This window comes from Arachis hypogaea, chromosome 18 (assembly GCF_003086295.3).
Source record: "Arachis hypogaea cultivar Tifrunner chromosome 18, arahy.Tifrunner.gnm2.J5K5, whole genome shotgun sequence".
Lineage (NCBI taxonomy): Eukaryota > Viridiplantae > Streptophyta > Magnoliopsida > Fabales > Fabaceae > Arachis > Arachis hypogaea.
In genome coordinates, this window is record NC_092053.1 from 120,681,991 (window position 1) to 120,696,214 (window position 14,224).

Consider the following 14,224-nt stretch of genomic DNA (forward strand, 5'->3'; position numbering starts at 1 on the left):
ATTGTGAATATAAATTTTATTTAATTATATTATAATAAAATTTAATTATAAATATGAATTATATATTATTCTAGTGACATGTTTTTAATGTCAAGTGGAATATTTGATGCAAGAAAAAATAAAAAGAAAGAAAAGAGCAAGACACAAGCCAAAATATAAGTAGTGGAACCCCTCCCTGGTGTTCTTCACTCCCAATTCATTTTTTCCTTCGACAACTGTACCTTCACATTCTCAACGATCACTTCTTTCGTGTCTCTTTCTGTTCACTAATTTTCTCATTCTCTTTTATTCCATTTCATTTATGTTCTTGTTGTTGCTGCATGTTGGATTCAAATAGCAATAATTGAAGAGAAAACTGAAGGGTGTGAAAAATTAAAAAAAGAAAAAAAATGAGAAATGTAGATTACCATTCAAATAATAATAATGTTAGGGAGGCATTACTGCTGAAGAAGAAGCAATACCATGAGGATTGTCCTGGTTGTAAGGTGGATCAAGTCAAAGATACGAACCATAGTGTCTCCATTAAGAATCTTTTGATTATATGGATGGTCGTCTTATGTGCCAGTAAGTTTTTCTTTTTTCTCTATTTATTTTCTTTCTTTCTATTTGGGCACAATTGTTGCTTCCAATTTTTGTTTTGTTAATTCTAAGTTCGTCCTGAGTTCCTTATTTTCTCTTAGACTGTGTTTGGTGTTATTAGGTAAAAATTCAAGTGCAGTCAATTTCACGTAAAGTTAACTGAAGAGTTTCCACTTTGGTGTTATTATATATGATCATCTCTGTGTTTATAACTGAATTCAACTAGTTAGGTTGCTATATAAACTGCTTTCTAACTTTATAATCGGAATTACACCAGTAAAAAATGTGATCAACAAAGTTGTTTTTATAAAAAAATAATAATTAAAAATTATTAAATAATAATTTAGTCAAATATATTAAATTATTTAATAATTTTTATCTGTTCATTATATTGAGACCGAAGACAACTGCATGCAAGTACCAAAAATTATATATAAAAGATAGAAAAAGAATAGTTCTATGATTTATGGTTTTGCCACAAAGTTGCTTTTGTTTTTTTTTTTTTTTTTTTCCACTGTAAGGGCGTGCATTTGTGAACTCAATACTAAAACAGCACTAGTAGTATTTTTGAAGCAATATATAATTATATATAATATAATAGATCGAAGATCTGAAATCTCGGTTCTATTTTTTTTCCCCTTTAAAAAAAAATAGTTTTGAGAAAATTAAAAAATTACCAACTAAAATCATAGTTGTCGGTGGATTGGACAACTCCCAATTCTAAATACACAACACACTCACATACTCCTCACACATTTTATCATATTTTTCTTCAATTGCATTCTCTAGGGTTTGAATCCTAGACCTTTGAGGTGGGGAGGGGGAGATATGCCATTAGAGCCAAGGCTCATTGGCAAATCACAGTTTACTTTGATCTTTGTGTTAAATGATTGAAATTGTGTATCGAATAAGGACCCATAATTAAAAGTTTTAGCTAAGCCCAAAAATATTGTACACTCGATCTTCTACGCTCTAACTAGTTAGTATGAATAATAAGCATATGAGATTAGTTAAGATGATTATACTCATGGTGTCTTAACTAGTAATTACAAATTTCAATAATACAAAAAAAATGTTGAGAATGTTTACTACAAACTGGTTCTTATTGATCTTCATTTCTTGCTGCGTAAAAGTTGAAACACTTCATTTTTCTTTTCTTTTTTATTTTTTTGTAATATTTGATTACTTTTATGATGCCTTTTTCTTTTGCTCTATACAGCGCTGCCAATATCATCTCTTTTTCCGTTTCTTTATTTCATGGTGAGTTTTGACACTTTAACCATTTACTATTCTTACCTTCCTCTTTATGGTTGCTTTCATTTGTCATTTTGCGACATTATTTGGCTTTCCCAAAAAATATTTAGTTTTATTTTGTTTCTGTTCAAAAAGTGTGTATCCATGAATTTTTTAAATTTTAACTTACTAACAACGTCAAACATTTTACAAGTTGTCTAAATCTAATCATATTTTTTATTCACCAAGTTAATATAAAAAAATGTTACGTAATTAGATTCACCTCTTAAACCATATTAAATTAATAAAGTATTAAAATTAAATTCTTAAAATATTAACTTATGTTTTTGTAAAATACAAATAGATCGAGTATTAAAATACAACATATATCAACTTTCTTATAATGCAACATGTCGTTTATTGGCAGGTAAGGGATTTTAATATTGCAGAAACAGAGGCAGATATTGGTTCTTATGCCGGTTATGTGGGTAAGGTTACTTTTTTTTAGCATTTCAATTCTTTCCATTGTTCTATGATCTAGTATGAGTTCATAATTCCCGGAATCATAATGATGAAATGTTGCAGGATCAACATTCATGTTGGGCAGATGTTTGACTTCTGTTATGTGGGGAATGATTTCTGATCGATATGGCCGGAAACCTGTTATAATAATAGGGGTTATCACAGTGTAAGTAATCTATTTGCATGTTCAAACATTGGTATCCAACTTTTTCTTTTTAAAATATCTTTTATTATATACAATTTATAAAAAAAAATTATTATTTTTAAGATTTGAATCTAAATTTTAAGTTAAATTATAAATCATTTGTCATTTCAACTAATTTATTTTTTATTATTTTTATATGTATTTAGTTTATAAAAGAGTGAATATTATCTATTGATATACTATATACATATACAGAGATTCACATGCAATTATTTTTATAAAATAATTTAATTTATTTGACTAAATTATTATTTAACAACTTTAATAATCAATTTCATATAAAAATTGTATGTGAATTTTTATTATTATATTAAAATACAAATTAAAATATATATTAAAAATAAATTAAATATATATATTTATACACAAATTAAATATATGATGATAAATTTAATATTGATTTTTAGGGTATTTTGATAAATGAATTATATAAAACTTTATAAATTTAAAAATGATTTAATATTTTATGGTATCACTTTATCATGATATATAAATAAAAATAAATATTAACTAATACTAAATTATATATTTATTCATATCTAAATGCTAAAATATTTAGTAATTTTGATTATTAAAATAATAAATATTTTTTTTAACACAAGAATTTATTATTTTTTAACACAAGTGTCAAGAGTAGGACAAGGAGATAGAACAAATAGCAAAAAATAAAAACAAACTATAAAAAGATCTTCCCCCATCGTTAATGTGTCCGGTTTATTCTACAGAGTTAGTTAACATGTGTCCTAATTTTTTTTTTGAAAGTAAGAGTTCAATATTAAAGTGGAGCATTGTAGCCAGTTACAGGAACAATAACAAGCAAAGCAACTCTTATGTCATCTCCGGCATAGCCATCAACAACATGAATTATTTATAATATCATTTTTTAGCACATGAGAATGATTGCTTCACACAGTCACCAATTCCTGTTGTCTTACTCTGAAATATGGCATCGTTCTTGTGTAACCAGATAATCCATATAACTGAAAAGAATTCAATTAGCCAATTTTTACGCCTCTCTTTTTTCATTGGCACATGTGTCCTAATTTTTAAGAGTACTTAATATAATTATTTATAGTGAAAGATTTTAAATTTTTCTTTTAATAATATAAGAATTTAATTTTGATGCACTGTTAGTAACAAATAATTTTATATATATCTAATCATGTAATGTCATATTATAAAAAATAACTACTATTTTATATTTTTATTGACTGCATAAATAGTCATCTAAAAAAATGTATAAAATTAGATAATTTTATAAAATATTTTACATTATCAGTATTTCAAAATTAAATTCTACAAAATAGATGTATTGAAAATTTAAATTTTTTTATATTTAAATAAAAAATTTTAATTTATAATTTTAACATGTGTCATTAAAAAACAAATAACAAAATTCTTATGTTTCTCCACATTTGACAGGCTCTGTCCACCCAAATCACTCATTTCCGTAATTACTATCAACAATTTATTGAAGTTAATTATCATATCACATATCACTGTTTGTCAAAAATAAATCTTTTGAATTATTTTTTTAATTATTTAATAAAGTGTGTTTTTTAACCTTAAATTACTTAAGTGAAATTAAAAAAATATATGTAAGAAAATATTAAATAAGTCATATTTTATAAAATAAATAAAAAAAATTGAGAGGATTTATCCGATTATTTATCCTATTTAAATGGAGTAAAAGCCAATTACTTGTAATATCTTTCATAAAAGCAATTAATTCTTGAGTAGATACTATAAATGCAATGTATTAGGAGAATAAATTATTTTTTAAGCTGTGTGACGTGTTTTCCGATAATTATGATTTCAGTGTGATTTTCAACACATTGTTTGGTCTTAGCACAAGCTTTTGGATGGCAATTCTCATGAGATTTCTTCTTGGAAGTCTAAATGGTTTGCTTGGACCTGTCAAGGTACCTTTTTTTACAATAATTTCTACTTTGATAATTTGACATGTATGTTGAAAAATTAATCTACAATGAGGTAGGAAATAATTAAAACTTTTATCATTTAAACTTTCATTGACATGCTCCTCTTTCTAACAGGCCTATGCTACTGAAATTTTTCGAGAAGAACACCAATCTCTTGGACTTTCAACTGTAAGCTCCTCATAATTCTTTCGTCTATGAATAACTTTCCTTTGAGATTAATATTTGTGTCCAATAATATTTCTCATTTTGAAGTTTTGATGTTGTATTAGTTAAGTGTATGTTTCTAATGTTGTCCTTACTTTGTTGATCGTAATAATGATTTTACAATTTACTGAGCGTTACATCTGTTACAAAATTTAGGTTTAAATTTAGGTAGTTTGAATCTACCAAAATTTACTTCTTAATATAAGTAGTAAGAGCATTTCCATAGTTCGGTTTTAATTTTATTTTATTTTATTTTAGATCCTACAGAAAGTCATATTGACATGTTTTTTAAGAATTACATTTCATAAATAATTATTTAAAATTAAATATAAAATTTGTAAATCTAATATTTAGTTTTATTTTATTTTAAATTTTATACAAAAATAAATTTAATTAAAATTTTATCAAAATAAAACCGTTTTTTCTATAATTTTAATACAAAGTAAAACTTATAGATGTCAAATTTAAAACTCAAAAAACTATTAGAGTTTCTTTTATTGTATGGAAGAAGTATTAATTTTGACTTTTAAGACAAGAAAAAATCTGAGGAGTTAATATTTTTATTAAAATTTAACTAGCATTTAATTATTAAAAAAAATATAATTTCACATTATTAAATATAATTTATATTATTAAAAATATTAATAATAATTAAATGATAACTACAAATCACAAAATGTGATGCTCCTAACACTTCTGTTATTATAATTTAAGAAAAAGTTTAGGGAGTCAATAACTTTGTTAAATTTTGGCCAGCATATAATCAGCAAAAAAAAGTGAGTCATTAGATGAAATCTCACACCATTAAAACTATCATTGATAGTTATTTAATGACTACAAATCACAAAAATTGTTGGCCCTAACATTCTTCATAATTCAATATGTTTCTTTTTGTTCAGGTGAGTGCAGCTTGGGGCATAGGTTTAATCATTGGTCCAGCGCTGGGAGGTTATTTGGCTCAGGTACTGTATACCTTTTTTTTCCTTATCTAAATAATTTAATATTTGTGCTGAACAATAATAACTAAAATTATTAAAAACCGCTGGACCTCTAAAATTTCTAATTTAACCAGTATTGTCTAAAGAAATACATTTATTGTTTGAGGATAGAAAACATAAATTTTAGACGTAATTCGTATTTAATAGATATAGTTTGCATCTTCAAGTCTTATGTGCAAGCACATTTTTAATTCTTTTCCAAATTATGTAATGCAGCCAGTAGAAAAGTATCCAAATATATTTGCAAAAGATTCCTTTTGGGATAAGTAAGTATACTTTTTTAATTTTTATAAATCTCTCTGTTTCTTTCTATAATTTTATCCTTCAATTATGTGTGGATTTTCATTTTGTGAACACATATTGTTCTGCAGGTTTCCATACGTCTTGCCTTGCTTTGTAATATCAGGATTCGCACTTGTAGTTTCTATTGTTTGTATTTGGATTCCGGTATGAACCTTCACTTATTTATATCCTCTCTGTTTTACAATATTTGTCTCCTAAAATCTTTTAGATTCTGCGTTTACAAGTACAAGATATAATTCTTGAACTACTTTTATTCTTAAAATCATTTTTATCTGAATAAATATCCAAATTAGTATTAAAAAGATTTCAGATTGAATACTTTGATTTTCAATAAATTTTTACTTTTTAGAAATTTTATTTTAGTTTCCAATTTTTTATTTTTTAGAAGTTCTCAAGAATTTCTCCTATTGAATAGATTGGTTCTTCTCTTATGTTAAAAGAAGACTAATTTATCTTATAGTAATATTTTTTAAATTTAATTGTCTTCTAATAAAATTTATTAAAAATTTATTTGTCTAATACGTATATTAAAAATTTGATTGAAAGTGAAGGAAAAACTAATTTATCTAACAAGAGTAATTCTTGAGGATTTTTAAAATAAAACTTTGTTAGAAATTAAAGTATCCGATATAAAATTTTTTGAATTTTGTTTACTCTTGTTATCTTTTTCTGTTGGGATAGGTAGTTGATCATAATTTTAAAAGTGGATTAGACAAAAAAAATAATTATGGTCAGCTATGTATATTTTTTTAAAGGATAAATGGTCATTTTTAACTATGAAAGATTGAGACTCTGACAATATCGATCATGACTAATTTAAATAAATTTTGTAACAATCAAAGATTATATCCATTTGACATTTATAACCAAACGTTAGTCTATAAAAAACACCCTTAGTAACATCATCCAAATCCCTTTTTTCTCTTTGAATACTCTCCTTCTTCTTCTCATCTTCTTTACCAAATCCAAACCCTAAGTCACCATCTTTTCTCGCTTCATTTTCATTCCCATGGTCACCACTGTCGCCACTCCCAACACACCCTCCATTTCCATCATGACTTTTATTGTCATTAGTGTCTCAGAATGAATCAATCCACAACGAATGAAACCAATCGGAACCTTATCGCAGTGAGAATGTAACCGCTCTGTTAAAAAGTCGTTGACAAAGATAGCAAAGGGCATTATTGTACGTTCACAGAAAGAAGGCCACAGTCATTTTCTAACAATCGTCACAATAGCTTCAACTCTCGCTTCCTCTCAATAAGTCGTTATGTCTCTGCCTCTTGTCTCATAATTTTGAGTCTCTATTACAAACAGTTTTTAAAAAGATTATTGAATAATATATACTTGACTTTGTAATTTGAGTTGTTAATATTTGTTGTACCTAATTTCTGGGTTATAATTTAGGAAGAGTTTTAAATATATCAGAAACACCGATATTTCAGTTATTTCAACAGTTGATTTAAATTATAAAAAATATATATAACAATGGGACAGAAGAACCAGAGTTTCATAGAAATAATGAAATCCACAAAAAATTGTGCCTAAGATAAAGCTAGACAATGAAAAATACTTTTTCAGACTTTTTGATTTTGAGTCATTTAAGATTTTGTTTAAATTCTTATCTAGGCTAAATTTTCATATTAATTATGTCATTTTATTTTCTTACTTTTGTCTCGTTTCACTTTTATAAATTGGGACTTAGGATTTGATTGGGTAAAAGAAGATAAGAAGAAGAAAGAGAATATTCGAAGAGAAAGAAGAGATTTAGATGATATTATTAACACCAATTAAAAACTAAGGATATCTCTAATAGACTAATATTTGGTTAGAAATGTCAAACGAATATAATCTTTTATGGTCACAAAATTTATTTAAATTAGTCATTATTATTATTAGTATCTCAATTTTTCATGATCAAAAATGGTTATTTAATATTTCCTCTTTTTCAAAAGACAAACATTGACAAACACAGAAAGTAACAAATTTGTGATAAATGATATTTGTTCATTTTTGCGCCTTTGATTTAGAATTTGATGATTTTGCAGGAAACACTTCACAACCACAAAGATAGCAATGAGTTCATAGATGATGCCGAAGCTATTGAAAATGGAAGCAGTGGGAATAACAAAGACAACAATATGATCCATAAGAAAGAGAACCTTCTCTTGAACTGGCCTTTAATGTCATCCATCATTGCTTATTGTGTTTTCTCACTTCATGATATTGCTTATCAAGAGGTTAGGATTTCGGTTCATGCTACTCTTCTAATCTAACACAATTCCTTTTTAGATTCTCTTCTTTCCTTCTATTTTGCACGTGTATGAAAAACATATATTTTATCCTTAATATTAAAGAAAATACAGAAAAAATCCTAACAAATTTTAGAATTTAAAATTTATAATTTAAAATACAAATATAAAGATTTATAATTTAGAGTCTAGAATTTAAAATAAATAAAATAATTTATAATTATAATTTTTTCTAGAATTTTAGAATGGGTTCAATTTTCACTTATTAAATTCTGCAAGTTAAGGGTAAAATTTAAACTCCAGCTAAACGTTAAAGAACAAAAAAGTATAATTTTTCCTACAGAATATGAAAATGTGACATTTTAATTTTGTTCTTTCAACTTTCTTTAGGTTTTCTCATTATGGGCTGTGGCTCCTCCAAAGCTAGGGGGTTTGAACTTTACAACTGATGTCGTTGGTGATGTTCTTGCAGTATCAGGTATCAATTTGACATCTAAAAATATTTCCTACTCAATTTTTTCCAATAAAAAAAAAAGCAAAAGGGAGATGGACAACTAAATTATCAATGGAGTAGTGAATGGTCAATAGTATAATATGTGACTCAAAAATTGGATAATCTCAAGATGATATCACTCAGCCAACGAGTCATAGCTCAGATTTAAATTTTACTCCTAATTTATAAAAAAAAAAAAAAAATGATACCACTTAATTCCCTTTCTATCGAATCCTAAGGGATCCACTCCACAATAACCCTAAGTTTACTCCATTCTAGTTTTTATTTATCTATTACAGTAGTATAGTCTTTTTTCTTTTTTAAACATAAATTGAACCATTCTTAATTCTAGACATTATAATATTACAAATTTATCTGCATTATATACTCGTACACAAGATATTTTAAAAATTTCTATACACTATTTTATCTCGGCCAAATTTCAAATTTAGATGTTGTTACACATAAGACAAATAAATTGTCATTGTATCAAGGTCTCATACCAGTAATATAGTCTCTTATGTATAGTTGTAATAGCTCCTAATGGGTCCAATCCACTAATTAAATGGCCCACCGCTAATTGGGTCCATGTCATATATAAAATAATAGTTTAAATAAATTTTTAGTTACTACAAAATATTTGTTTTTTTTTTTTTTTTGGTAAAATTTAAAAATTTTTGGTTTTAGTCTAATTTGTCATATTAAGTATTGTGTAGCAAGTTAAATAATAACATGACAAATTGAAAGATTAATGTGACAAGATCTATTACATTAACAATCAATCTGTTATGTTAACATACACTTAACAAAATAAATTACGAAATAGACAAAAACTAAAATATTTTAAATTTTATTGGATCAAAATAAGAAATGAGTATTTTATACGAATCAAAAGCTTATTTAAACCTAAAATAATATATAATTGGCTGATAATATAAGCAACTTGATAGACAATGTATTAAAATTATAACATTTAACTGATATTAGATTTGGACTTTGCATAATTACTGATTTAATTTCTTCTGAAATAATGGTCAGGTATTTCACTCATCATCTACCAAATTTTGCTATACCCTTCTGTGGAAAGAGCTTGTGGACCTATTGGCATTGCTAGGATCTCAGCGGTCAGATTTCAATTTACCTAATTGTTTTTAATTATTGCAATTCAGTGTATCATATTTTTATATTTATATGTGTTCTTGGTTGGAACCACGTGCAGATTTTATCCATTCCACTTTTGCAAAGTTTCTCCTTCATGGCAATGTTATCAGGCACAATACTATTCTTAGTGATATGTGGTGCTTCAATTCTGAAGAATCTTCTAGCTGTAAGTTTACCTTTGTTATTTAATCATTCATTAATGACATTGAGGGTTTAAAATAATGATTCAATCCCTTGGATTCACAATAGTTGCTACTTTAGTTATTTGCACACTGCTAATTAACCAGAAATGTTTGGTAACCAAAACATATTAGGCAAAAATAGTCGAAATTTGTCTTATTTAGCATTTATTAATTGTCGCTTTAGCATTTATTAATTGTCGCGACAATTAATAAATACTAAATAAGATAAGTTCTGATTGTTTTTTTTCTCTCCCTAGCATTACCCCTAATTAAAATAGTGCATGCTATGGTGTTTATGGTTATGGTGATTATATAACTTTAACAATGCTTAAAAGTGTTGCTAAAATTAAAATATTTTTTAATTTGAAAAATAATTATAAAAATATTATTAAAATATAAAAAATATTATTTTAATTTTAACACCACTTAAAATTGTATAACCAAGATAACTATAGATACTATAAATTTCACCTATTTTATTATGTATTGTACTTATCCTTATGCAGAGAATCAAAAAGGAATATTTTTAATAAATATTACATTAAAATGTGAAAATGATAAACTTGTTGAACAAAGCAATTTCTTCAACGTAACAGATATTATGATATGGAGATTATTGTAATTTACATGAAAAATAGGTATAAAAATGTGTATTAACAAAAAAGACAAATTTGAAATTTCATAACTATCACTTAAAATGGTCATATATAACTAGAAGAAAATGTAAAACAAGTTTACGTTGTACATTAAAATTAAATTTATAAAATAACATGATTGGCTTGAATAGGCCTAAGAAGATCAATTTAGTAAAAAATTAATTTTATCCAAATTAGAAGTTTGACTGATTGTTCTTTTTTGTTGGACTCAGGTAACAGTAACAACTGGTTTGTTCCTCATACAAAACAGAGTAGTGGTAAATTTCTCTATAATTCAATTAACGTTATAGAGACTAGTTTTTCATGGAATTATTGTAATATGTTGATGTTTGGAAAACAGGAACAGCACCAAAGAGGGGCAGCCAATGGCCTTTCAATGACTGCTATGTCTCTATTCAAAGCAGTTGGTCCTGCTGCTGGTGGTGCAGTGTGAGTATCTAACTATTTATGATTTATTCTCTCTTTTTTTTTATTTAAAAAAATAAAAAAAAATCTAGGTAACACTTAGGGGCAACTGCTTTGCAATCGATCCGATTCTTAGAGATCGAATTTTGGTATTTTTTGCATGTACTTTTTAAATAGTTATGTAAATATTTTTACAAAAGTTTGGATAAACCAAGTTTGCCAAATATAAATCCCTCCCATCAATTGAAATTTCAAGCAAACAAGCTGCAAGAAACTATTTATCTTGGTATCTTAGCATTGACCCGTATCTCTTAATTTTATTTTGAGTTAGCCTCTAACCCTTCTGAGGTTCTATACTTTCATTATTCCATATTTTGACTTTTTTTACCGGGGTGTTAAGGGTGTCCGCGGATTGGATCGTATCGGATATGAGCGAAAATTCAATCCGATCCGCACAATTTTCATTGGATCGGATCGGATATGATATCCACACTTTTTAGTGCCGGATCGGATCGGATATCGGATATATCCGCATAATTAAACATTCTCTTTTTAATCATATTTCTATGTAAAAGAATTTGATAAAAATATTTCTTTCATACTTTTAAACTTATTTATTTCTAAGATATTTTTAATCAAACTCTCTCTAAATAACAAAAATAAAATAATACAATATATGAATAATAATTACTAACTAAAACATACAAACAAGTAAATATAATACCAAACATATATATATATATATTTTTAATTATTATAGTACGGATCCGCGGATTGGATACGCGGATGTAGAGCAGATATTCGCGATCTGATCCGCAAAGGGTGCGGATCGGATCGAATCCGATCCGATCAATTTGCGGATCGGATCGTATCCGCATTTTTCGGATCGGATGCGGATATTTACCGCGGATCTGCGGATACGATCCGATCCATGGACACCCCTACGGGGTATAGGACTTCATACAAAAAATGTTTGGAAGACTATAAAAAATATTAAAATAATTTAAAATTTGTTATTTTACATTTATTAATTATTTTTAAAATAAATAGATAATTTTAAATATAATAAATATATAATTATAGATATTATATATATAAAATTAAAAATATCAAATTAAATAAGATAATTTTATATTATTGTCTCTTAAATTACTCATTTTTCATTTTTGCATCTTATAACCTTTGTGAATGCAGATTAACTTGGTCACAGAAGCGGATGGATGCTTCTTTCCTCCCAGGTATGATTCTCAACTAACTTTTTAGTGCTTTTGATGGGATATGTTACCTGCACAAGTAAATGAAATTGAAGATTTTGAATGAGATAATTGACTATATTGATTGATGTGCCATTATATAGTAGATAGGGGTGCACAGACCCGGCCCGGCCCGAACGTCCGGCCCGGTCCCGAACACTTTTGGGGTTAATTTGGTGTGATTTCATCGGGTTTAGGGCCGGGTAAGGGTCTCAAAAATAGACCCGGTCATTATTTCGGGTCGGGTCCGGGCCATAGCTCGGGTCATCCGAAGTCGGCCCGGTAGCACGGTCATCATACACAATTAATATTTTGTATTATTAGTGATGGATAATGACTATTCTTATGTGGAATTTAAGTATTGTAAATCTTAATATTTTGTATTATTAGTCATTATAAGACTATAAGTTAATGTTTTATGTTTAGAATGCATAATATTGTGTTATTTGTATGGATTTAAATATTTGGTATTATTAGACAATATTAGTATTGATTGTGGTTATACTTTAGTATTGATTGTGGTTATGCTTTAATTTTGAAGAAGAGTTGGTTCTTGTTATATTTTTCTAAGTGAATTTTACCATGTTAAATAATGGTTGGAGTCTTGGAAATTTGGATATTTTTACATGCTAGCTTACAAGAAGGTATCAACGTAATGTAATGTTAACGGCCCGGTTTTCACCCGGTATAATTGTGGCCCGAAAGTGTATTGGTTTCATCAGGTCTAGGGCCGGATTCGGGTCTAATAAATGGACCCGGTGTATATTTCGGGTCGGGTCTGGGTCACATCAAACCCGGCTTCACCCAACCCATGTGCACCCCTAATAGTAGATATCGGTATAAAAACTGTTTTATGCCGTCATTTAATTACATCTGTTTAGATGATTATTTATACTGTTAACATAAAAAGTAGTAATTATTTTTAACCATTTTACACTGAGAATGTATTAAAATTAAATTTATAAAAAAAATGGCTAAAAATATGTCTTTCTTCTGTATCAGCTAAGTGTTTACTTTTTCATATGCAAGTAATATTTCTAGTTTTTTTTTTTTTTATCTATTATATAGTTGGAAATTATATATTTAACTGCAGGGCCCCATATGGTATTCTTTGCCTTGAACATAGTTGAAGCAGTTGGAATATTGATGCTGTTCAAACCATTCCTTGCTGAAAAGAAGAAAACACAGAGAGTTCAGTTAAACTAATAAGCCAATCAATTTTGTCATAGTGGAAAATGTGTGATGCTAGTTGCCACATTCATAGCAGTAATTGATAGAGCAAAATCAAATGAACTTATGAGAAGTGTGGTAATTAAAAGGAGCGAATGGTTAATTGGCATTTTTTCTTTTTCGCTCCTGCTTAAAAAAAATTAATAAAGCTTTAGTTTCATCATTGAGATTTGAGATTGTAAGCATGCATGCATGATTATGTATTAATTTAATCTACGAAATTACATGTATGCTTTAGTTTAATCTTTTGAATAAATTGAATAACAAAAATGTAACTTTGGGATGAGAAATTCTTATTCACTTCCTTCACACAAGGAATAAGTTCACGTTCATTCTAAAAATTGTAGGCAACACAGTTTTATCAAATGGAGTTGTCTATAATATTTATATTCATTATTAAGTGATTGGAATCCTTATGCGGATAATTTCCATCATGAGCCCAGCAATTCACCAATTTATACAACAATTTGAACAAAAACAGAAATTCATAATTTTCATAAGTCAAGCAACAAGCATCAAGATTCACCAATTTCATAAGTCCATCAACCACCATCAAGATTTACTAGAAGAAATGCAGAAATTAAGAATCAGTAAATAAGAAAAAAAAA

General features: G+C 27.2%; 1 protein-coding gene across 1 annotated transcript; it reads left to right on the forward strand.

Annotated features, from left to right (window-relative positions):
* The first annotated feature begins 187 nt into the window (after positions 1 to 187).
* Positions 188 to 13,846, forward strand: LOC112772576 (protein ZINC INDUCED FACILITATOR-LIKE 1). The gene is made up of 17 exons (XM_025817542.2): positions 188 to 564; positions 1,799 to 1,839; positions 2,240 to 2,300; positions 2,398 to 2,500; positions 4,359 to 4,461; positions 4,594 to 4,647; positions 5,583 to 5,645; positions 5,898 to 5,947; positions 6,053 to 6,128; positions 8,033 to 8,224; positions 8,627 to 8,714; positions 9,768 to 9,853; positions 9,949 to 10,056; positions 10,941 to 10,985; positions 11,069 to 11,157; positions 12,328 to 12,371; positions 13,480 to 13,846. The coding sequence occupies exons 1-17, from the start codon at positions 390 to 392 to the stop codon at positions 13,590 to 13,592; spliced, it is 1,491 nt and encodes a 496-aa protein (XP_025673327.1). The 5' UTR covers positions 188 to 389; the 3' UTR covers positions 13,593 to 13,846.
* The last annotated feature ends 378 nt before the right edge of the window (positions 13,847 to 14,224 follow it).